The following is a 22,834-nucleotide window of genomic DNA, read 5'->3' as shown; positions in this document are numbered from 1 at the left end:
GGGAAAATGTCTATTGCCAGCTATGTGTTAAACCACTGTTCAGAATGTCCACTTATCTCCGTGCTCTGCTCCCTCCTCCCACAGACACGGTCCAGCGAGATGCACACCCAAAGTCCGCTGACCATCAAGACATCGAATCAGTTTGAGAGCTCCACGCGCAACCTCAGCGGCAGCCCCCGGCACGCCTCCGTTTCGCCTGTGCAGCGCTACTCTCCGAATAGCGCCTACATCACGACGGCCACACATCGCATGGGCAGTCCGGTGACCAGCACTTTGAACAAGGTGGATAACCCCTTGCGAATGTCATATCCTCTGATTAATCCCCCGTTTCTACAACTCTCCCCAGAATGGCTATGAGACAACGCGAACCGTGGAGAAGTCCAGCTCCTCGACTTACAAGTCATCCTCGAACTACGTCACGGACTCCAATGTGCGGGCAAGTCCCTCGCTCTATGGCACAGCGGAAAGACTACGTCGTACTGGCTCCCCGGAGCCGCGCATCGATCACTCCTCCAACGTGCGGGTGTCCTCCATGAAGCCGGCATCGGCCAGGCGCGACAGCTGGGACGTGATCAACAAGACGAAGCACATGCTCTCTCACAATTCGCTCGAATCGCTGGCGAACATGACCGAGACGCAGCTAAACACTGAACTCCAATACAATCGCCCAGATCTGGACCACGAGACGCACCGGAACACGCAGTACAACAAATTCGCCTTACACAAACAGCAGCAACAGCAACAACAGCAGCAGCAACAGCAACAGTCGGATTACCGTCGTGACTCGCCCGACAATGCAGAGCGCTATAAGTAAGCAATCAATTAAGAGATCCAAATGGCATCCTTAATCAGCGTCGTATCAATCTGTTGCAGACCCAGTGCCATCACAGTCAAGTCACACTCGAACAACACGTACACGGACAAGTCTGGCGGCTACACAAAGACCGTCAAGGAGTCCAGCGAACATGTGGTCACCGAGAGCAATGGACATGGTCCCTTGCCTTCTCCCGGCTATGGCTACAGTTCGTTGTCGAGATTTCGGCCCATAGACGGCAATGCGACTGGTGCTAGGGCCATACGAGTGCAGGATATACCAAATGGCTCCATTGGCCGGCCCGTTGAGTTCGAGATCGACGGATCGAAGGCCGGCTCTGGCAACCTGGAGATTCTGGTCAACGGCGGACGTGTCACCTCCTCGGTGCGCTCGCTGGGCGGACAAAGATTCATTGCCAGTTTCACACCGCACGAGCATGGAACGCACACTGTGCAGATCACCTTCAATGGCGAAACGGTTGCAGGTCAGTTTTAATTTTGGGAATTCGACAAGCTGTGGGCGGATTGTCTATATTTGTAGCTATAAGTAACCACAGGTTTGGATTTGGAAATTGAGTGGTAGAATGCGGAAGGGGAGGGGATTATACTCTTAAGCACAGCTCTCTAAGGCACCAATAGATTTGGTCTTTGTAATTGCGTGTCAGCCTAAAAGTAGTCCCACAATTTTCATAGCTCAGCAAATGTATTCACCTCTGTGCAGAGCCATGTCGGTGATATCGGGAGAGAATAAAAGCCTCTCCCTCGCTCACTCTCTTTAGACCTGACTGTAACTCTCAATCGCTGGAACTGCTCTCACCTGTGCTCACCTGCCGTGATCGTTCGGTGCTTTACGCTCTGCCGCGCTCAGCGAATGATCGGCTCCTACCTGCTCGACGGGTTTCGAACGGATGCTCACTGGCTGGTGGCGGTGGCTGGTGGCTGATGGCGCTCCGCTCCAGAGTCGCGTTGGCAGTCACAGCTCGCGTTTGAAACGAATCTGACACGTCGGCGGCGCAGTTAACCACGATCGGATCGTATCGCATCGCATCGCAACGCAGTGAAGCTAAAATTGGCAAGAAACGCATGGAAACAGTGACTGACGGCTGAGAGCCTAAGAAAAATGTGAAGAACTGTTTGTTAGGCTCAAAACAAAAACCGAAAACATAAGCAAACCGTCAAAAGAAACAACAGTTGGCCGAGAGAAGAACAGAGTGGATTGTTTCTGGAATGTGTAGCGAATCGAAAAGATTCCGTGTGAGATTTCTAAGCCAAAGAAATATGCTAATATCAAATGCGGACGTCTCCGCTGCCACTCCACTCTCTGTTTTTGGGGTCTCTCGTTTTGTGTGGGGCGCTACTGCCAGGGCGAACGAAAACCAGTTTAATGAACCTTTAAGCTCAGGCATTCCAAGCGGGGCGCGGATTGGGGAGTGGGTCTGGCAGCCTGCCAGCCTGCCTGCCTGCGTTTTGCCTAGGCCAAATCAATAATGCGAAGAAAACTGTCTCCCCGAGTGCAATTTATCTGCGATGACAAAGGGGCAGCCATTTTGTTTCGCTCTTGCCACAAGCGACTGCCAGTGCCACTGCAACTGCAACTTGAGCTGCGGCTAGTTGCTGCTGTCAAAGGCGCAGATACATTTTTTCGCTGTGCTCGTACTCGTACTCGCACTCGTACCCGTACCCGTACCAGTATGTGGTTCAAGGCGCACTTGTTGCATGCCTCAGTTGTGTATATCTCGCTGCAGGCGGAAATCAAAGTCGAGCGCTCTAAGGGAAGTGCGGACCAAGCGGTTGTTTTCCTTCGGCCACAGCCGAAACCCGTTGGGATAGGTTGTCAGCCAGGTATGCGGAGGAGGGCGCGACAGGTATGCGAGAGATCCGAGAGATCCCTCCGGAGATTGCAATTTCTTGGCCACGTCGGCCACTTTCCACCGACTTGAGCACACCAATATATACATACATACATACTATGTATATATATTTTCGTTTTCGTTTGGTTTTGTTTCGTTCCGTTTCTTTATTTTTTCTGTTTCGTGAGTTTATGCTAACAATGAGCGGCCACACCTCTCTCTCTCCAGCTCTCCCCGCTCTAATGGGGCAGGCTTTTACCCCAGCGCTTATGGCCATTTCCGCTCCCTCTCGGCCAACATATTGGCACACATTCCCACTTCCAGAGCTCTCGACTCTTTGGGATTTTTACGAGTGGCAGCCAAAGTGAAACCGCTGCCTGTCTGAGTCGCGCATAATTTAATAACGAAAATTGTCGAAAACGCTGAAAGTACAACAGCGGCATTAACTGGTTTTTGTATTCGTCAACGTCTCTGCGGCCCCCCCGCACCGCCCGCCCCGCAGCAGAGCTTGGAGTCCGATTATCGCGATAAATATATTAAAAATAATAAAGTTAAAGCAATTAAATCGTTCGCCGGTTGTGGAAAAACGCGATTAAAGCGTGCGCCGAATCGTGATCGTGCCGCGATGCCACTTTGTGCATCGCTCCGCAGATTCTTAAAAATGTTTTTCGCTTAATCGTTGTGTTTTTTCTCTTGTTGAAATTCTGATTGCAGCGCCTATAACATAAAGAAATACGCAGTGCTCGCGTATACTATAAATAAATCATTTACAACTCGCTGACATAATCGCTACACACAAAATTCATTTCCAACTCTTTCAAGTTCAGACGTGCCGCCAACGATTGTGATTTGATTTAACAAAAGAAAAAGGTCTGCCGCACGCGTTTTCAGACCTCGATTCCGATTCGAATTCCAATTCCAATTCCGATTCGCCGCTACAATCTTGCACTGTCGACAGCAGCCACAATCCAGCACAAGAACCAGCCACAAAAACGTAAATCTTCTTTTGTAACACACGAAAAATATTTCAGTTTAACGGTCAGCCAGAGTCAGGCTCCGGCGACAGCTGCAGGCCATCTAACGGGCTTCTGCAGCCAGTCACGTAAGCGAAGTCAGAGCCAGACCCCCAAACCAGAGACAGCCCCGCGTATACGTATGCATATGCAGATTGAATAACTACGTTCGAATCTAGCTGCACTTGTTCTCTGGCCGAGAGGCCACTGCCACTGCCACAACTCAGCGTAGCGATTAGCACTCGGTCCGGGAAACCGGCCAGCAGAGCGAGCACACGGCCTGAGGAGAACCAGCTGTGGGTTAGTCGGCTGTCGGATGCTCTTGCATTTGCCTACAACGAGGAGGGAACTGGCTGAAAAGCAGCATGCAGCCAGCCAGAGTAAAGTGAATCTAATTAACGAGCTGGCAACTCTTACTTGCTGCGCTGCTAGCAGCTTTTCTACACTGACAGAAGAACATATGTACCTTCAGTTATACTATAAAGCTCCTGGGAGCGTTCAGAGCACCCCAATTCAAACGAGTTCGATGGTTGATGGTTAATTTTCCCTCAGTGTAGATGTGGCAGTCGCCTAACTGTAAGTTCTTGCATAGCCCCCCCGCTTTGAATAGAGTTATGTGTATGCGATAACTGATTAATGATGGCCCCGATTGCGAGAATAGTCGCAACAGTAAAGCAGAAACTATTCAAGCCAAAGTGCTAAAAGCAAACAGAAGAGGAACTCTATTTTTGCAGTTTCTTTTTGGTTGGGCAAACAGAAGTTGTAAAAGTTTCCCAGGGTGAGCCAGAGACAAATCCTAAGTTAAACGATTTGCGCAAGCCATGGGCTAGCCAGTCCCAACAGACCCAACAGCAGGGGGGAAGTCGAGTCAAAGCGAGTTTTGAGCTACGAGTATGACAGCGCAACAGTTTGATTTTTTTTCCATCGAACTGACGCCTGACCGTTGTGGCAATTTTCATGGAAAGCCATAAAAAAAAGTGGCTGCAGCAGCGGACTGCAAACGACTGCGCTAAAAGGAAAAGTGCAACAATTGCAAAAAGAGAAATGCAAGGAAAGTTGCAGAAAAAAAAAGTAAATTTGAGCGCCCGGCAGCAAACAAAACTGAGGCGGCATCATCTCGGCCTCCGCGTCCAATGAAATTGGCTCCCAGCTGTGAGATCTCGCGGGGCATACGGAGCACTTCTCTGGAGTGGCAGTAAACAAACAAACATTTAACGAGCCAATTGGCCATCGGCAATCTCCACCGCCAGCCCACCGGCGCAAATTGGGGCTCCTCCAACTATTTAATGAGGCTTGAATCGAGCTTGCCAGCTGAATGTTGTGAAACATTCCTGAGCTAGCTTTGGCAAATTATGTCGCATCGACTCTTGAGAGCTGATTGTCTAAAGAGCTGACTGCCTGCCTGCTTGCCTGCTGCCTGCCTGCCTGCCTGCCTTCCTGTCCCACCTGCAACACAGATACACAGACACAGACACGCAGCTTATGATACAGATACGCACTTGTCGTTTGCAGCGAGGCGGCGCAAATGGAGATTGCGACAATTATAATGAGCGGCAGCGAGAAACAATGCAAAGTCTCAGCGGAAGCCAACCAAGATATGCGAGGGGTACATGAGCAGTTCGAGAGATAAATAGATAGATAGAGAGAGAGACATAGTCTATGTGATTTGCATTTCCTCCATCTTCCAGATTGCACTAGATTGCATCTGATTGTAGTACTTGTAGTTAAGCTCTATCGAAACCATTCCAATCTCATCAAAAGTGCAGCTGCATCGACTCTCTTTGTGGGTCAACTATCATTGTTTAGCATTGACCTTATTAGCTCTTCAAATTGAAAATATTATTGTTATTTCTATCATTATTCATGATCATCATTATCTGTGTCGATTGCAGGTTCACCGTGGCACGCTGAAATCATGTCCTCACCCGGCCTAACCGCTCTGGGCGAATCCACACGCCTTGTGCCCGCCAATACGCCGGCGGTTTTTGAGATACTGCCGCCTCCTGGACAAAGCCTGAGCAAGGGCGAGTGCGTGGCAACGGTTTTGACTCCCAACAAGTCAAAGCTGAACGCCAGAGTCACCCATGAGGCGGCAAATGGTGCTGCACGCATCGAGTTCGTCCCCACGGAAGTGGGAACGCACGTCATCGATGCGTCCATCAATGGCACGAAGATAGCTGGTGGCCCTCTGATCGCCAAGGTCTACGACTCCAGTCTGATCCAAGTGACCGAAGTAAATGGCGGAGTGGTCGGCCAGCCGTGCCAGTTCCGCGTGGACGCGAGTGCCGCGGGCGAGGGACAGCTGGAGATATCCATCAATGAGGGTGAAGTCCCCAATCATGTCCAGGTGGTGGGCGGCGGTCGCTGCCTGGTCTCTTTCACGCCGGAGCAGGCCAAGTCCCACCTGATAGACATCAAGTTCAATGGCGAAACGGTGCGCGGCTGTCCCTTCGTCTGCGCCGTGGCGGACACCTCTCGCGTCCTGCTCAATCTCTCCAACCTGGAGCTCATCCCCGTCAACCGGCCCTCCTCCTTCCACATCACCGTCAGCGGAGGCGGGGCCGCCGAGCTGGCCGTCAGCGTGCGCGGTCCCCTCGGGGAGTTGCCCGTTCGTGTCACGGGAGATATCCATGCCGGATTTACGGCCGAATTTACGCCCACCAGCGTCGGCGGGCACTCGATAAATGTGGAGTACAATGGCTTCGCCGTCCAGGGCACACCCTTCCTGGCCAAGTCGTACGACGCCAGCAAGGTGGTCGTGGGCAGCGTCTCCCGCGGCACAATGGGTCGACCCGTGCAGTTTACTGTCGATGCGGGCGATGCCGGTGAGGGCAACTTGGAGATAACCATTTCGGCCAAGGGACAGAACATTCCCACGCAGGTGCATCCGCAGGGCAGTGCAAGGTAAGCGGAGAACTGGATGGATATTCCCCATGGTACAGCCACTTACACTTGATTTCTTTCTCTTTTGGCAGATTCTCCGTTTCGTTTGTGCCCACCGAGTCGTGCGAGCATACGATTAACGTGTCCTTCAACAAAATGCCCGTCCCCGGGTGCCCCATAACGGTCGGCATCAGCGGGGGCGTGGCCGGGCCCCAAGTGTCGCTCGGCGGACCCGGACCCGTGCATCAGACCAATTCTTTTGTAATCAATCACAATGGCGGCCGTTTGGAAGACATTGAGGTCAATGTGGAAGGTATGTAAGCCGGTGGCCAGTGATTGCTGTGCTGTCGCTCCCCCGCTCGCTCTCTCTCTCTCGCTCGATCTAACCACCATCATGAGCTGTGTCGTGTCCCCATCCCAAGGTCCACCACTCATTGCCTTCTATATGTGTTCGCCGCATTGGTTTAGTCTAGTCCTAAGATCCGTAATTTAATTGCTCGTTTGCTAAATGTTTTGTGTCGGCCAAAGCGTATTATTCGTATTCGATTGGATTCAATTTGCATACATCTCATGCAACTGTAACTGTAACTGTAAATGTATCTGTGTCTCGTATCTGTATCTTGTATCTGGTATCTGTACTCGCATCGCACAACTTTCTCATACAACAGCACATTTTCCACAAACACGCGCACGCACAAAGCCCCTGACCCCAACCCGCTCTCTCTATCTTTCTCTCATCGTGCTTCATGCTGCACTTTGTATGAGCGGAAACTGTTGTGGAAACTCTCATGCATGCCTACACCTCCAACTCCACCTCCAACTCCTCCCCACCTGTAGTAACTGTGTTGTGGGTTCTGTGGGGAAGGCTAGGGTGCTGCAGTCCCATTTAGAGAGTGAATTTATGAGATACTCGTATATCCGTAGTAGTTCCCTGTAGTGTGTGTAATTATGCGACACATTTATCATTCGCTTACTCGTAGTGGTCGCTCTGGGTCTTGCTCTTGGTCTGGGATTGTCCGCAGTATTCGCAGGTTCGACGAGTAGTGGAACCAGGTCCCTCTCCCATTCAGATACCATTCAGATGCTACTTTAGTTTGATCGTATTCCTGTGTGTAACTTGTGTCTGTGTGTATGTGCTTTGTTCGTAATCTTACGGTCTTGTTGTAATAATGTTGCTCACTTTTATATCTGTATTATATTTCAGGACGGCGAAATCTTTTGTACTAGACTATACATATATATATACATATATATATACATATATGCATATACTTACTTTTATTATCTATACTATACAAAGCGAGAGCTCCCTCAACGCTCTCCACCCCCTAATATATACATTCCGTTTACCAGGTGTATATATACTTACTATTTCGCTAACAGTCCGAACCACAAATAACCCCAAAGAGTGTCCTGTCGAATGAAACTCTATGGCAATACCAATACCAATATACCCCACAATACATTAACACAATGAAGTATTTACTAATGTCCGATTGTATACTAATCCGTTCCATACTGATACTGATTATACACTGTAGCATTACTCGGATCTAAATAAAAACTGGTTTCAATCAAACGTACGCCCAATAGGTTGTGTATATCCAGCAGGGACTCTCTTAGTTTACACTGTATAAAGATGTATATATGAAATCTTTATCCTATTCTTTATAGTGTCTCTGACCCATGCCATCTGTCAGTCTACTAACCCTTTCTAGCACAATCTTTAAACGACTAACTGCACTCCCCAGTAAATGACTCAAATGACTCGAAACACAACTAACCCAAAGCAGACCCTACACTTTCAGACATTTGAAAGTTTCAATCAAATTAATTCCATTACTAATTGTGTGAACATTTTTCCAAATTTTTCGCTTCATTCGCGATTGAAAAATCCGAACAAACACTAACCAAACACACACATTCGACCAAACAAAATCGTTGCCCAATTACTGAATTTCAACAAAACAAACAAACAAACGAAATCAATCTCAAAACTCGTTTCCGGCCGCGTCGAACTCGAAAATCAAAATCAAAATCGAAATCGAAATAATCATTAATCAATACTAAAAATGAATACGAAATGAAACCAAAAAAAATGAAAATCAGGACCTGCTGGCCAGTCAGTTCCTGCCCAGGTACATCAGTCCGCTGAGGGCGTCTTCAAGGCCGAGTTTGTGCCCCGCGTCGTGGGCGAGCATCGCGTCAATGTCACGGTCAATGGATTGGCCACCGCCGGTAGTCCCTATGCAGCGAAGGTATGCACTCCAGACCCAATCTGGAAGTGAGATATATTGAAATCGTTTACTTATTCCAGGTCTACGATGTCAGCGCCATCAAGGTGAAGAATGTAAGCAGTGGAACAGTCGGCAAGCCCGTCACCTTCCTGGTGGAGACCTCCCAGGCGGGTCCCGGAAATTTGGAGGTGACTGTGAATGGCGGCCGAGTACCGACCTCGGCTCAGGCCCAAGGACAGCACACCTATGCAATTAGTTTCACGCCCCGTGAGGCCGAAAGCCACACCGTGGAGCTGCGGTTCAACAGCCAGGATGTGCCTGGGTCTCCGTTCACCTGCCGCGTGGCCGCCGCAGCTCGCATCCAATCCCCAGAGACGATGGACAAGGTGAGCGTTGGAAGGCTCTTCGAATTTGTGGTGGAATCGGACACCAAGCCCACCGTTGAAGTGCTGGGACCCGCCCGCCGCAGTGTTCCAGTCAAGATCGACCCCTTGGGCTCCTCCGCCCTGGGCTACAACGTGAAGTTCGAGCCCATGGAAGTGGGCGATCATTCGGTGGAGGTTCGCCTGCCCGGCGGTGGCCATGTTGAAGGAAGCCCCTTCCTCTTGAAGGCATATTCTGCGGAAAAGGTGATTGTCACGGACATCCGAGCCGGTGTGGTCAACAAGAGCGTCAGCTTTGGAATCAATGCCTCCCAGGCGGGAGCTGGCAATCTGGAGATCATTGTGGCCGTCAATGGCAAGAATGTACCCAACTTTGTCCAATCCGAGGGCAATGCTCGCTTCAAGGTGAACTTCAAGCCAACGGAGGCGGCTTCCCACTCGCTCTCGGTACGCTTCAATGGCCATCCCGTGCCGGGATCGCCCTTCAGCTGCCACATTGCAGCTGCGGCCGCTTCGCCATCTATGGGACTACCGCGTGCCATGGCTATGGGAGAGTGCCTCAAGCAGGCGGCCGTCAAGATGGACAATACCTTCGAGCTGGAAGGCTTCGAGGGAGTGGAGCCACAGATCTTTGTCACCTCTCCATCGGGTGACAACGAACATTGCCAGATGAGCCAGCACGATGGTGGCAGCTACTCCGCCTCCTTCCGGCCCAGCACTGTGGGTCGTCACCTGATCAGCGTGACCGCGAATGACCAGCACATCAACGGTTCGCCCTTCAGCTGCAATGTCTTCGATGTTTCGCGTGTCAGCATTAGCGGACTGGAGCAGCAGTATGGTCCGGCCACACTGGGAGTTCCTGTGACATTCAGTGTGGATGCAGCCGGAGCTGGCGAGGGCACCTTGGAGCTGGTAGTCTCCACCGACAGCAGCACAGTCAAGGCCGAGGTGGTGGCCTGTGCCCGAGGCCTGTACGACGTGACATTTGTGCCACAGAGCACGGAGCCGCACTACGTGAACATCACCTTCAACGAGGTGGCCGTCGATGGCAGTCCCTTCCGCGTGGACATCCAGCAGCACACGCAGCACATACAGATTGGCAGCCTGGCCGCTATTGACTTCCCGGCCGATGATCAGATCGTGGAGATCATATCCCCCGATCAGAAGTCCGTGCCGTACACAATCAATCGACAGACGGCAGAGTTCCGCACCCATGTGACTGGAAACTACACGCTGCGCTTCATCGATCGGGAGACGCGCCAGCACATTGGATCGCGCACCCTCTGCGCCTTCGATCCAATGCTCGTCAAGATCACAGAGGTGGGGGAGGCATTCTGCCATCGCCCGGCCAGCATTGGCGTCTCCCTGAACGAGGCCGGTCAAGGGGACCTTTCTGCCCTTGTCCGTTGCGGAGCGACCGAGGTGCCACACACCATCCGCGGACCCAACAAGGCCGGCGTCTATGAGATCGTCTATCAGCCAACCCGTGTGGCGCCCCACAAGATCAGCATCCTATTCAACGACGTTCCCATCTCGCTGAAGCCCCTGGAGATCAACGTGCTGCCGGCCAGTGCCGGGAAGGAGATCAGCGTCAGCGGTTTGGGTCTTTACCAGGCGAGAGTGGGCAAGACCACGTCCTTTGCTATTGATACCGTGAAGAGGCCGGCGAGGGAGTTTGATGTGGTGGTGTCGGGCCCAGGAGGACAGGCGCTGCCCGTCCGCTGCTACCAGACCAAGAACGGACATCTTCAGGCGGAATTCAGCATCAACAAGCCGGGCCAATGCCTGATTGGTGAGTATAAAAGAGCAATTTCTCACATTTCAGTTCCTTACTAATCTGATGTTTCGCAGAGGTACTTCATCAATCAAAGCCGCTGCCAGGCAGTCCCTTCACCTGTGAGTCCTTCGACAGCAGCAAGGTCAGCATCCAAGGCGTCACCAAGGAATCACTAGCACTGCACAGCCCCAACAGCTTCACCGTGCGCACGGACAATGCCGGAACAGCCGAGCTGGAGGCGTTCGCCATCTCGCCCAGCAACCAGAGCCTGCCCGTGCTCATTAACGAGCAGTCGGAAGGCCTCTACAACGTGGAGTTTGTGCCCTCCCAGCCGGGAAACTACAAGCTCACGCTGATGTACGGCGGAGAGACGATTCCCAGCTCGCCCCTGAACTTCACCGCCTCGGCCAGTGGCGTGAGGAACGATGCCAGGGCAGCTGGTCATGGGTTGGAGGTGTGTCATCGGAACAAGGAGGCTTCGTTTGTGGTCTACTGTCCCATTGCTCCGAATGTGCAGATCGAACGACTGGACGAGTATGGAGAACGCATTGAGCCAAAGATCAAGGCTCTGGGCAATAACGAGTGGCGCATCTCCTACGTAATCCTCTCGGTCGGCAAATACGAGATCCGAGCCAGCTGTCCCAATCGAGGCAGCCTGCCCGGCTCGCCCTGGCACATCTCCTGCGTGGAGTCCAACAAGGTCACGCCAGTGGGTGGCTGGGGCACGCTGGTTGACCATGACGGACGGTTGATTCTACCCGCCCGCATCATTTTCGAGGTGGATAATGCGGGACCTGGCAAGCTGGTCTGTAGCATTGATGGTATCGAGATACCCGTGGACCAGATGTCTGATGGAAAGATGTGCCTTAACATCACTGGAGAGAATCTGGCTGCGGGAGAGCACGATTTGGACCTGACCTGGAGCGGACTGACCATCACCCAATGTCCGAGAAGCGCCTTTGTCACAGGACAACAAGCTGCGGATAAGGTTCAGCTGATGGGCCGTGGACTGGCAGCGGCACAGGCGGGCGAGGCGGCTCACTTCACTATCGATGCCTCGAATGCGCCGGCTGGCAGACCAGAGGTAGTCCTATGCACCAGCCAGGACAACACATCGCTGGCCGTCAGCCTGTCGCAACCCCGTCCCAGCGAAAACATATGGCTGGCCTCGTACACGCCGCAGAAGTCCACCACGGGCACACTTACACTGTCCGTTAAGTGGAACGGCCGATTGGTCAAGGGCTGTCCGCTCACAGTGGCTGTGGGCTCCTCCATGGATGCCTCCAAGGTGATTGCTTCCGGCGAGGGCCTGCGACACGGTATTGTAGGCAAGGATATCAAGTCGTGGATTGACACCAGGCGAGCAGGTCCTGGCGAACTAACCGCCCACTGTGCCGGTGTCCGCAAGGTGGCCTACTGCGAGCTCTACGACCACGGAGATGCCACATTCACCCTAAACATCAAGCCGCAGGAGCCGGGTCGTCATCTGCTGACCATCAAGTATGGCGGGCAAAATGTGCCCGGCTCTCCCTTCGCTTTAAAAGTGGCCGGAGCACCAGACGCCAGCAAGGTTAGTTGAGAAAATCATATTGACTATATACACAGATATACTCATGGCTCTTCTCGTCCGTAGGTTCGCGTTTATGGCCCGGGCATAGAGCACGGTGTACTGGCCACCTTCCAGTCCCGTTTCATCTGCGACACACGTGGCGCCGGAGCAGGACAGCTGACAGTTCGCGTACGCGGTCCCAAGGGCGCCTTCCGCGTGGAAATGCAGCGCGAGAGCCAAAAAGATCGCACCATCCTGTGCAAGGTAAGAGGAGAGAACAAGCCTTTTAGCCTATCGCAATGCTTACATTTATCTAAATCACTTGCAGTACGATCCAACCGAGCCCGGCGACTATCGCGTCGAGGTGAAGTGGGCGGGCGAGTTCGTTCCGGGATCGCCCTTCCCCGTCATGATCTTCGACACTGAGGAGGAGTTACGAAGGTTCTTGCAGGGCATATGAAACCGACTCAATCACCACGTCATCGTCTTCCCCAGTGGCCTCAGCCCCCTGCCCCCTGTCCGCAACCAGCCACGACGCCGGGCCTCGACCTGCACTCCCCTCTAGACTCCAGACACCAGACTCCCTTTGTAGTATATTTGAATAAGCTAGCTAACCCACAGAGATAGATGGATGATGTTATACTAAACTTACTAGCTAACTTGACGACAGAACGAAGCGATTAACAAAATCTCTAGGATAATCCCAAGGGAAGGATACAATTGTCTTTCGCCCTTTTATATTTATAGAGTTAATGTGTTGTACAATGTAAAAATTGCAATTATATTTGTCTAGATACATATGTAGCGTTGTATGCAATACAGAAAGAAGTACACCCTTACCGTACGCGTATCTCTGTGAATTTTCGAACTAATTCCAGCAGATTTTCAAATTAAAATATGAAAATATATTCAAATTAATTTAGAAACGAGATATTTTACCATGTAGGAGCATTAAACTCCTCTGGCAGAGCAAACTCATTGACAAATTCCTTGCGATATGTTCGCACAAATTCAATCAAGTTATTCTCTAGCTTCATTCTCTGAGCCTCTTCCAAACTGTGTCTATTGTCTGCATCGCGTAAATTAGTGTTGGTATCCATCATCAATATGGCCAGCAATGACCGGCGGTTCTTCAACTGTAGATCCTGAAATCTTTCGTGCATTATAAGTTCTGTCCAGGGCTGTTCGAAATACTCCAGGAAATTCTCTATCCAGCCACTCTTCCACCGGTCCCTCATGTTATTCAGCAGAGCCACGTGCCGGCCGCAAAAGTATTCGAGAAACAATAAGCTTTTTTTCTACAGAAGGAGCTACAAAGTTGATGCGATCCCAAATTAACTACAACAGAAAACTATTACCTTTTTTGTGACGCACACAATCTCCATGACAATCATCTTGGGGTTCACTCGAACGCGACAGAAATCGCCATCCTGATACGTCGTCATGCTCTCCATATATTCAGTAGACAGCTGAGCCTTAAGCAGGGGCTGGGGTGCAACTATCTTCACTACCTGGTAATCCAGCGGTAGACGGCCCGTGAATATGTTCACCTTCGAGAAACGCTGCTGAGTCGATCCAGCCTGCATATTTAGGACGAAAGCCAGCTAAAGGAGACGACACTGAGTTTCTAGGAATCGTTCAGTACTGTTCAGTACTTTCGGAGCACTGAGGGCTTACCTTCTCAGCGCACTCTTGGGGATTGGTATGAGTGTACTGATAGTTGGGACTTGGAACCATGGTGATGTATTGGCCAATGGCATAAATATTGGGGTCGTTGGTACAATAATCGTTATTGACAATGATTTTTTTGTTCGACAGCTCAATTCCAGAGGCAAGCAGTACTGTGAAGGAATATAAATTAAAAAGTTAATTGCGAGTATTCATGATCTACTTCTCTCAAATCCTGAGCACATGAAACTCTCGTTAAAATTGATAAAGATATCACAGTTCAAAACGATTAGTTTCTGACTGGGAATGAGCTGGAACTCTACGCTTTCGATGTTAGCCTTATTGGGGAAGAAGATTAGTCTGCTAAAGTTGGCGGACAAGTAAATTTCTATGCCCAAATCGGCCACCATCTCTATGAGAATCGGATCCAGCCCAGCGTCCTCTCTGGGATAAAGGATTTGTTCGGATACCACCGGAATATGCGGCTGCACATATGTGATGTCATTTGGCTGGCAGCCATGGGTAACAAGAAAGTTGATGCACTCGTACACGGCCAGACTGTAGCCATAGATGATAATCGGAGTACACAGGTAATCGTTTTCAAATAAGTTCTGCAGCTTGTGGTAGAGTATTACTTTGTCGAGGCGATAATTAATGACTGAATAGTTGTGCGGCATTGCGACAGTGGTGTCCTCGTCTTTTAACCCGTACCTAATGTCATTTAGCAGAAGTAACCTTTCGTAGCGGATATTACAGCTGTCCGACAAGCGAATCACCTTCTCAGTCCTGCAAATTATCAGAGGGAGATCAGAGTCATCAGAGAAATTACTCACGTCAGGTAGACCCACCGATCGATAGACTCCAGATTGCCAGGAACAAACTGCACCCAGTGCCGCAGATCCATTCGGTGCGTGGCGTCCTTCACAAAGGGACAGCTGGAGCCAATGCTCACATAGCATAGCTTGTTCCCCTGACAATAGCTACAACTGAAGTCGGAATCATACGCCGCCTCCACCACGCCATGTGGCACTATCACTGTGATATCGACCATGGGCAGGCAGTTGTATCGCTTGAAATTGGCAAAGCTACATACGATTCAGTTTTATTTCATTATTAAATTTCATTTCATGGCTAAATGCAGCACTTACTCTTTACTGTTCCAACCAAAGATAATATGGCGCAGGAAGGCCCGACATATATCAGAGAAGCCCACAATGACCAACGGACTGGGAATGCCCATTGGCTTGCTGGGCAACAGATTGTGGCAGACGACGTGCAGATGATCGCTGATGAAGTTGATTTTTGGGAAATTAACAGTATCAATCTGTCGCTTAACACCTTCCGTGTCGTTTTGCGGAAACCAATTCCTCGTCACCCGTCGCGGCTCCACAGGCATCATGTTGTACATTAGATCGTTGGGCAACGAAAGGCCCTACAAAATTGAAAGAAACCAAAACTATAGATTGACTGTAGTAAGGCAGGAGGCAGTTCTTCCCACCATAAATTGGTGGAAGTAATATAGTTCTCGATAATTATCTTGGATTGCCGCAGATCGAACGATTATGTCACACCAGATGTGGAAAAGTGGATGCAGCTTGAATATGACGATCTCCCCGCGCCTGTAAGTCAGAAAGAACTCATCTCGAGGCAGAAAGAATTTCTTGCTGAGAGCGTCATAGTCGGTAAAGGGCCTGGAGGATACGATATAAAAGACTTATTGCGGCAGCACCCCTAATTCACTTTCACTAACCGCAACACAATAAAACCAACTATAGTGCGGGATTTGGAGTTGCCGCAGTGTATGGTATAGCAGGTGAATTCGGTTTCGGCGTTGCTGAAAATGTCTGAGAAGATTTGGTCAATGATTTGACACCCCTCCGGTGGTATCTGGGTAGACACTGTCCAACTTATCCCACTCTCCTGATCCCCGTCGGGATATACAGTCTCCTTAGAAGGGGACGGTAACCGCAACAGGGTTGTAATTTCATCGAGTTCACTCTTCTTCAGGGGAAAAATGTGTAGGTCCCCAAACAGAGTGCAGCGGTGAGCAACGAATAGACTATCCGATACAGTGCTATTGGGACGATGTGCAGTCCGCTGGAAAAACAATGGATGCTGGAACCCAGTGGCTATGAGAACTTCTCTTGTACTCACCAAGAAAAACCTAATCAACTCTCTCAGACTCTTGGACCCCGTCGATGTGTGTGGCACTCTGAGCACACAGTAATCGAGCTCCGGAAATGCGCTGAACATGGCAGAAAGATAGAAAAATGTAAACTCAATCCTCACCTTAGGATTCAGATTGAACATCTTCAGCAGAAATGCGCTGGAGGCCCTCCTGAAGTACTGGACTGCATTTGCTTTATCGTAGTGCTCTTCGTCATTTGGCAGATCGAAGGCAATCTCCAATATCTCCGGTTCTGCGTTTATATAGTAATGACCCTTTCGCAGATCTAAAAATATTAAATTACAAATTCCACAGATTTGGTCTTTGAGATAGAGTCGAACCCACCATCGTAGATGGACTTATACCGGGAGGTAAGAAGATGGCTATGCCTCAGCTGGAAGTCAGGCTCTAACGGATTATTCGTGAACATTATACTGGACATAGTCGTGGCGCTGCCCATTGAAGTTTTCTGTTTTCCGATTAGTACGGACTCTGAATATAGATCTTTATACGGCTTAGTGTGTGCCGAACTGAAAAGTCAGACCTCAAAGAATTCAATCCTGTAGTAATGCAATGTTCAAACCACTCACATGACTTCGAAGGTAACCCGGCCATGTTTGGCTCCAGGCGTGCATCGAGTCAGGTTACCGAGTCGATCCAGATGAAAGTTTTTTGCCAGTAGCTCCACATCCAGCTTGTCCGTTAGCCACATCAGGCCTGCGATAGAGTCGGCCAACTGTTTGGAGATTTCTCTGCACAGTACTGTAAAGTGGGGCTCAAAAAACTTACCTCAGCAACGACGATCAGCTCGTTTTGCCCAGTTCTTTCTGAGGCGAGAAGCTCCTCGGCTATGTAGAAATCTCCATTTTGCTTCCGTAGCTCTGGCTCCTCGTGGTCTATCATCTCCACAATGTCGTCGTTGTCCTCGGGTCTGTGGGGTGAAAAAGGGCTTAATCGAGAGCGAAATTCCCTTATTCACAGGGTCTTACAGTGCCTTCCGAAAGGAGATGGTTGGCATGACGTCTCTGCGATTGATTATAATAATCGAAGGAAGACCTCTTTGTTCCGATAATATAAACAACTTGGGGTAATATATCTGGCCGTACGCTTGTACGGATTCATATGCATCGGTCCTTTGGAGATTTGGTGGCATAGCGATAATCAAAAAATGTACTTTGTGTTCGTTGTAGAATAACTCCATGATGATGTCTATTAGAATGGTGGGATGGTCATTCCGACAGATGAAAAAGTTTAAGAACATCGAGTTCAGCAGACTGAGGGGCAGGTCCAAGCTGCAAAGAGAGAGAGAGATGGAGAGAAAGAGAGATCAATCAAAAAAGAGATTACCGGGTGGTTTCATAAACCTACCAGAAGCGGGCACTTAGCCAGTGCAGCCACAGGTCGTTGGCCAGCACTGGAATGTTGGGGTGAATGTTGAACTCGCAGTACGCCAGAAGGCTGGTGAATTGGTTGGGATCGTAGACAATCAGCCGATAGGCTTGATGCTCAAAGAACAGCTGCATCAGGGGAGGCCTCCTCTTCTCACCGAAGTGACGGGCACTAGAAGAGCTGTATAGAGTCTCTATTCGGGGCAGATCCTGGATCCCAGCCATCCGAATCACATAGTTTGTTGACTTAGCCATTTAATGGTTGCTCAGATAATACAAATATATATTTTAAATGGTTCACACAACATGGAAAAAGACTACTTGGTTATAGACGGTTTGAGCTACATATCTATGGTCACTTCTTCGATCTCTGCCTCCGTCTCAGGATCGCTGTCCCATCCCGCTGTACCGGGAGTCAGGAAGTCCTCGGGCAATGCAAACGGATGATGGAAGTCCCTTCGGTGTTCTCGCAGGAAATTGAGAAGCTTTTGCTCCAAGTACCGCTTGTTCAGCGTTATAAAGTCCTGCACGGCCACATCCATGAAGGGGTTGCGGTTCGCTTTCTACAAGGTTCGTCCATAAGTAAGCAAAGAGGCGCAGATAACACGGCTGTCGGAATACGTACATTTAGGTTGGAGGTGGCTACTGGCCTCAGAAGCTCATGATTCTTCTCCTGCAAGTCCTGGAAGTTCTCGTGCATAATCAGCTCCGTCCAGGGCTCCTGGAAGAACATCAGGAAACAATCGATTGTCTTGGCGCTGAAGCGAGCCTTCAAATTGTTGAGCAGCAGCTCGTGCCTTCCGCAGAAGTGCTCCAGGTAATCCAAGTGTGCGCCCTGAAATTGAGAGGAATAGAGGTCATCCATATTCGAGGCGACACAGTCATACCTTATTGCTGACCACCACAATCTCGTCCACTAGCATGGTGTGTGCCAAGCAGACCCGGCAAAAGGTGTTGTCCTTATAGGTGGTGAGGTTGCAAGCAAACTCCGGGGGAAGCTGAGAGGCGAGGTAGCGACGTGGCATGGTCACTTTTGTAATGACATAGTTGAGTGGCAGCAGTGCCTGAAAGAACAGCGGCTCCGAGTACTTGTATTCGAAGTTATCCGGCTTGGGAGTTAGATTCAGGATGTGCATCAGCTAAAAGGAAGAGGATCAATCTCTTTGGCTAATCTCAAGTAAACGGATCAGATTACTTTCCCACCTTGCGGCCCAGCTCCCTCTCGCTGGTGTACTTGTACTGGTAGTTGGGCGCGCCCTTCATTTGGATGAACTTACCCACTGCGTAGATGTTTGGGTCGTTGGTCTGGAAGTCCTCGTTCACTAAAATATCGTCCTTGCGCAACTGAATGCCACATTGCTTCAGCACTTACGAGGAAGGATCGATAGGAAATTATTAAGTGTCGCCTGCCTTGAGATTGAGTACTCACACTTCTTCCTTCTAGGTGCCATGTGCCCCTCGTCGAATGCAATGAAGAGATCGCATTCGAAGGAGGTCTGTTTTTTGCTGGGGAAGTGCTCGAAGACCACTTCCATGATGAAGTGGAATGAATCGTCCTCCACCCAGCGTACAAAGTCATGGTCTTCGACTAGCTCTATCCCAGAGTCAATGAGGATATCGTCCAAGATGTACTGAAGGTTCTTGTCCCAGTATGGATTCTTCAGCTTCTCCTCTGCAGTTATGCCGGTGATGCGACGTGGCTGGACCAACACGATGCGCGAAGGCTCTACGCCGTGGCTGGTCAAAAAGGCAATGCATTCGTAGGTCTGCAGATTAGATCCGTATACGAGTATCTTGTATGTGCGGGGCATCTCCTCCAGCACCGCCCGGACCTTGTAGAACAGCAACAACTTCTTGAGCCGTGAGTTTATTTCCACGAAGTTGCATGGCAGATTCTTGGCCATCGCTGATCTCGAATTTAGTGTCCTCATGGCAAAGTCCTTATAGCACGCCAGCAACAATGTGTCGTAATAGATCTCGCAGCTGTTCTCCAATTTTACGAACTTCTTCTCCCTACAAATACCCAACGTAATACCCATAACATGCTACGCAGGGAGCGGATTCCAAACCTGTTGATAAAATCAATCCTCCCCGGTACAAAGTGCACCCAGTGGCGCAGATCCATGCGGAAAGTCACATCTCTCACGTAGCACGAGACGTTCTGGAAGGACAAGTAGCAGTTGCCAGAATTGCAGCAATATGGGCACTGGAATATGCCGTCGAACTCGGCCTCCACAACTCCCGGCATGGTGATCACTGTCACCTGGACGCGGGGCAAACAGGTGTACGTCTCTGAATTCTGGTGACTACGAGGAGATTTTGGGTAGCTTATGCGAAAGACATTACAATGCCACTCACTCCTTGCTGTTCCACTGGAAGACCAGCTGTCGCAGAAATGCCTTGGCTACATCGGTAAAGCCAATAACTACGAGTCTCTCGCTATTGCCAAACCATTTTGTGGGGTTCAATTTGTGGCGATAGATGATCAGGTGATCCTGGTAGAAATTATGCACAGTTAGATTCAGTCTCTCCTTTAAAGTATCTTCTTCCTTAGGGACTCTGAATGTGGTCGGACTCTTTTTCATGGGATTCGGTTCGACGACTGTCATCATCTTTTTCAGGTCATTCGTAAACTGGTGACCCTGCGAGTAAATTATATAGTAGACATGGAGTCTCTTGAAGTCGTGTACTTACATTAGGCGAGGAAACAAAGTAATAATCCCGGTAGCTCGTTTTCATAGCCAGATCCCGAAATATCAGATCGCTACTAATCATAAATAGGGGGTGCAGCCGCAACGAAATGATCTCGGCCCGCAAAAAATTCAGATAATTTTGGTGCCTGGGCAGATGGTAGTGATAATGGAGATGATGGTGGCTCCGAAACTGGCGTAGCACCACGAATCCAATGGCGGTATTCTCCCTGGCCGCCTTGGCCGAGTTGCCGCACCGAATGGTATAGACGGCGAACTCGCTGAGCTCATTCTCCAGGACATCCTTCATGACGGCGGTGATCACTTCAATTTCGTTCTTCAGCTCAGCGCTCTCATTGATCTTGGAGGTGTAGGAGAAACTGCTTCCTGTTGAGGAGCCGAAGCTCCCGTCCGACTTCACGTCCGATACACTGGGACCGACGGCCAGGGCTTGAATCACAGCGACGTCCTCCTTCTGCAGTTCATACAAGCTTATCTCCCCGAATATTGTGCTGCGATGGGTGATGTACACCTCTTCCGGATTAGCCACCTCACTGGGGCGAGAGGCAACTGGCTGAAACGGGAAGTTGCAGATATAAATATTCATCTATGCTTAAGAGTTGACAACGGTTGTGGCTAACCATAAAGTATTTGAGCACCTCTACGTGGCTGCGTATGGACTTGGTTTCCTTCGAGATCAGCATCATGCAGTAGTCGCGGTCGGGAAAGGCACAGAACATGGCTACCACGCTGTTGAACAAGCGTTCCAGCGGAAAATCCTTGCGCGCCGCAATGTACTTCAGGACAAACACATTCGATGCCGCATCAAGGGCCAACTCAGATCCCCGTGGATGCATACCGGCACTGTAAACTACACTAATGGATTTTAGCTCTTTGCTAATGTAGTATTCGGAGTTCGAAAGTTCTGCAAGAAAAAAGGGAAGGAGAAAGATATGTGTATGTTCCGTTCATTAGCAATTGATGACGTACTTCCAATGATGTATTTCATTTTCGAAAAGAGGCTCTCACGCATAAAGAACCTATTCGATCCGCTTGTGTAGTTAGCCTCAATAATTCTGCCATTTATGGAGCTGACTTTCGCCTTTCCACCACTGTAAACGCTGCGGATATACTCGTGTCTTTAGGATATGCTAAAAGGACTAGGTCAATAATTTGCGCACCTTAGACCACTGTCGTTCTTTTGCAAGCCGCCCAGAATGGTCATGGCAGACAGATCGTCAAGGGCATCTGAGGTGAACAGGCAGGCAGCGTTCTTGGCCTGGACAGAGCTAATGGCCGGGTATCTAAGTTCAGGAGACTGTTTTTTGTTGTTAAAGATGAAAACTTACGAAACGTTGAACATCTCTACATAGACCGACTGACCCTCGATAGTTTTGACCAGATTGCCAAAGGATTCCAGTTCATAGTTCGTCACATAGAAGCGGATGTCGATGTCTGTCGACAGCCAGATGAAAACGGCTGTTTCGATCTCCTGGCAGTCGTTCTCGGTCTCCGCCACGATCAGAAAACTCTTCTCCCTCCCACTATCCGTGCGCAGTATCTCCTCGGCTATGTAAAAGTCTCCCAGCTCCTCACGCATCTCGGGATATTCGTACTCGTGTATTGCCACAATGTCATCATTATCCTCGGGCCTGCAATACCAAGCTTCTGATTAAGATGGCTTTAAGCAAAAGTATCAGCTTACAAGGCTTTTCGGTAGGTGATCTTTCGCATTAGCTTAAAACGATAGACGATATAGAGTTCCTGCGTATTGAAGTTGTTCTCAACGGAGAACTCGCGTGGATAGTAGACATCGGCATACTTCTCCAAGTCATCAAACGTCTCCACATAGTAGGTGGGCTGGGCAATCGATGGATTCTTGACTGTGATGAGAAACCAAACCCTATTCTCCCTATAGAAAAGTTCCCTCAGAATGCTGGCTATGGCGTCATCATTCTCGCTCTTATAGACACAAAAGTTAAAAAACATCGTGTTCAAAAAACTAAGCGGCATAGTGAGGCTGCAGGGGAGTGGGTCTAAAATAAGCAGTTGTTAATCGGTGGGGTTTCATCCGTGGATTTACCAATATCTGACGGACAGCCACTCTAGCCAGCAATCGCTGGGTAGCGCATCGATCGCGGGATAGTTGCGGAACTCCGCATAGGCAATCATGCTGGATGTCTCCCTATGGAGCACCACCATCCGGTAGGTCTGATAGCATTTGAAGAGCTTAGCCTTTTCCACGTATTTGGGGCGAATGTTGCCGAACCATTTGACGGTGGGCGAGTGGATGAGTGTGTCGATTGCATCCAAGTCATAGATGTCCGCTGTACGCACATGATAATCCATTTCGGAGCAGTAGCGCTATAAATGTGTATCCGACTATGTTGTAACCTGTTGTGACGGGAAAGTCCCT

At 49.8% G+C, this 22,834-nt stretch overlaps 3 protein-coding genes across 10 annotated transcripts in view; 1 reads left to right on the top strand and 2 right to left on the bottom strand.

Annotated features, from left to right (window-relative positions):
- Window positions 1-13,344, top strand: part of jbug (filamin-type immunoglobulin domains fbug) — a 21,540-nt gene extending 8,196 nt beyond the window's left edge. For 3 of the 5 annotated variants that reach the window (XM_033378051.1, XM_033378050.1, XM_001360463.4), the window contains 10 exons: window positions 85-282; window positions 347-810; window positions 874-1,298; window positions 5,569-6,580; window positions 6,652-6,872; window positions 8,669-8,817; window positions 8,877-10,971; window positions 11,031-12,526; window positions 12,590-12,769; window positions 12,834-13,344. In XM_033378051.1, the coding sequence (XP_033233942.1) occupies window positions 85-282; window positions 347-810; window positions 874-1,298; window positions 5,569-6,580; window positions 6,652-6,872; window positions 8,669-8,817; window positions 8,877-10,971; window positions 11,031-12,526; window positions 12,590-12,769; window positions 12,834-12,965 (6,372 nt within the window). In that variant the 3' untranslated portion in view covers window positions 12,966-13,344. The other 2 variants (XM_033378052.1, XM_033378053.1) reach the window with 2 other exon arrangements.
- On the bottom strand, window positions 13,261-18,017 carry LOC4803846 (cilia- and flagella-associated protein 61). 3 transcript variants are annotated; one of them, XM_001360462.4, is made up of 14 exons: window positions 17,709-18,017; window positions 17,330-17,632; window positions 17,130-17,271; window positions 16,931-17,076; window positions 16,686-16,870; window positions 16,328-16,626; window positions 15,924-16,270; window positions 15,672-15,864; window positions 15,322-15,605; window positions 15,022-15,258; window positions 14,397-14,959; window positions 14,183-14,346; window positions 13,864-14,109; window positions 13,261-13,803 (listed from the first exon to the last, which is right to left on the bottom strand). In XM_001360462.4, exons 1-14 carry the CDS (start codon window positions 17,981-17,983, stop codon window positions 13,441-13,443), a joined length of 3,747 nt encoding a protein of 1,248 aa, XP_001360499.4. In that variant the 5' UTR covers window positions 17,984-18,017; the 3' UTR covers window positions 13,261-13,440. The 3 variants fall into 3 exon arrangements, with proteins under 3 accessions (XP_001360499.4, XP_015039385.2, XP_015039383.2); XM_015183897.2 differs by lacking the exon at window positions 13,261-13,803 and having other exon boundaries at window positions 14,035-14,124; XM_015183899.2 differs by lacking the exons at window positions 17,330-17,632; window positions 17,709-18,017 and having other exon boundaries at window positions 16,931-17,057; window positions 17,130-17,266.
- Window positions 17,983-22,834, bottom strand: LOC4803845 (cilia- and flagella-associated protein 61). Of its 2 annotated transcripts, XM_001360461.4 has the most exons (14): window positions 22,502-22,834; window positions 22,124-22,438; window positions 21,768-22,070; window positions 21,600-21,707; window positions 21,409-21,539; window positions 21,060-21,343; window positions 20,423-20,992; window positions 20,087-20,370; window positions 19,798-20,034; window positions 19,158-19,741; window positions 18,932-19,095; window positions 18,616-18,867; window positions 18,354-18,563; window positions 17,983-18,291 (listed from the first exon to the last, which is right to left on the bottom strand). In XM_001360461.4, the coding sequence occupies exons 1-14, from the start codon at window positions 22,765-22,767 to the stop codon at window positions 18,070-18,072; spliced, it is 3,930 nt and encodes a 1,309-aa protein (XP_001360498.2). In that variant the 5' UTR covers window positions 22,768-22,834; the 3' UTR covers window positions 17,983-18,069. The 2 variants fall into 2 exon arrangements, with proteins under 2 accessions (XP_001360498.2, XP_015039382.1); XM_015183896.2 differs by lacking the exons at window positions 17,983-18,291; window positions 18,354-18,563 and having other exon boundaries at window positions 18,691-18,867; window positions 19,006-19,095.

The sequence above is a fragment of the Drosophila pseudoobscura genome, chromosome 3, assembly GCF_009870125.1.
Source record: "Drosophila pseudoobscura strain MV-25-SWS-2005 chromosome 3, UCI_Dpse_MV25, whole genome shotgun sequence".
Taxonomy (NCBI): domain Eukaryota; kingdom Metazoa; phylum Arthropoda; class Insecta; order Diptera; family Drosophilidae; genus Drosophila; species Drosophila pseudoobscura.
The sequence above is the reverse complement of the archived record's forward strand: the minus strand, read 5'-3'. Positions and strand labels throughout refer to the sequence as shown.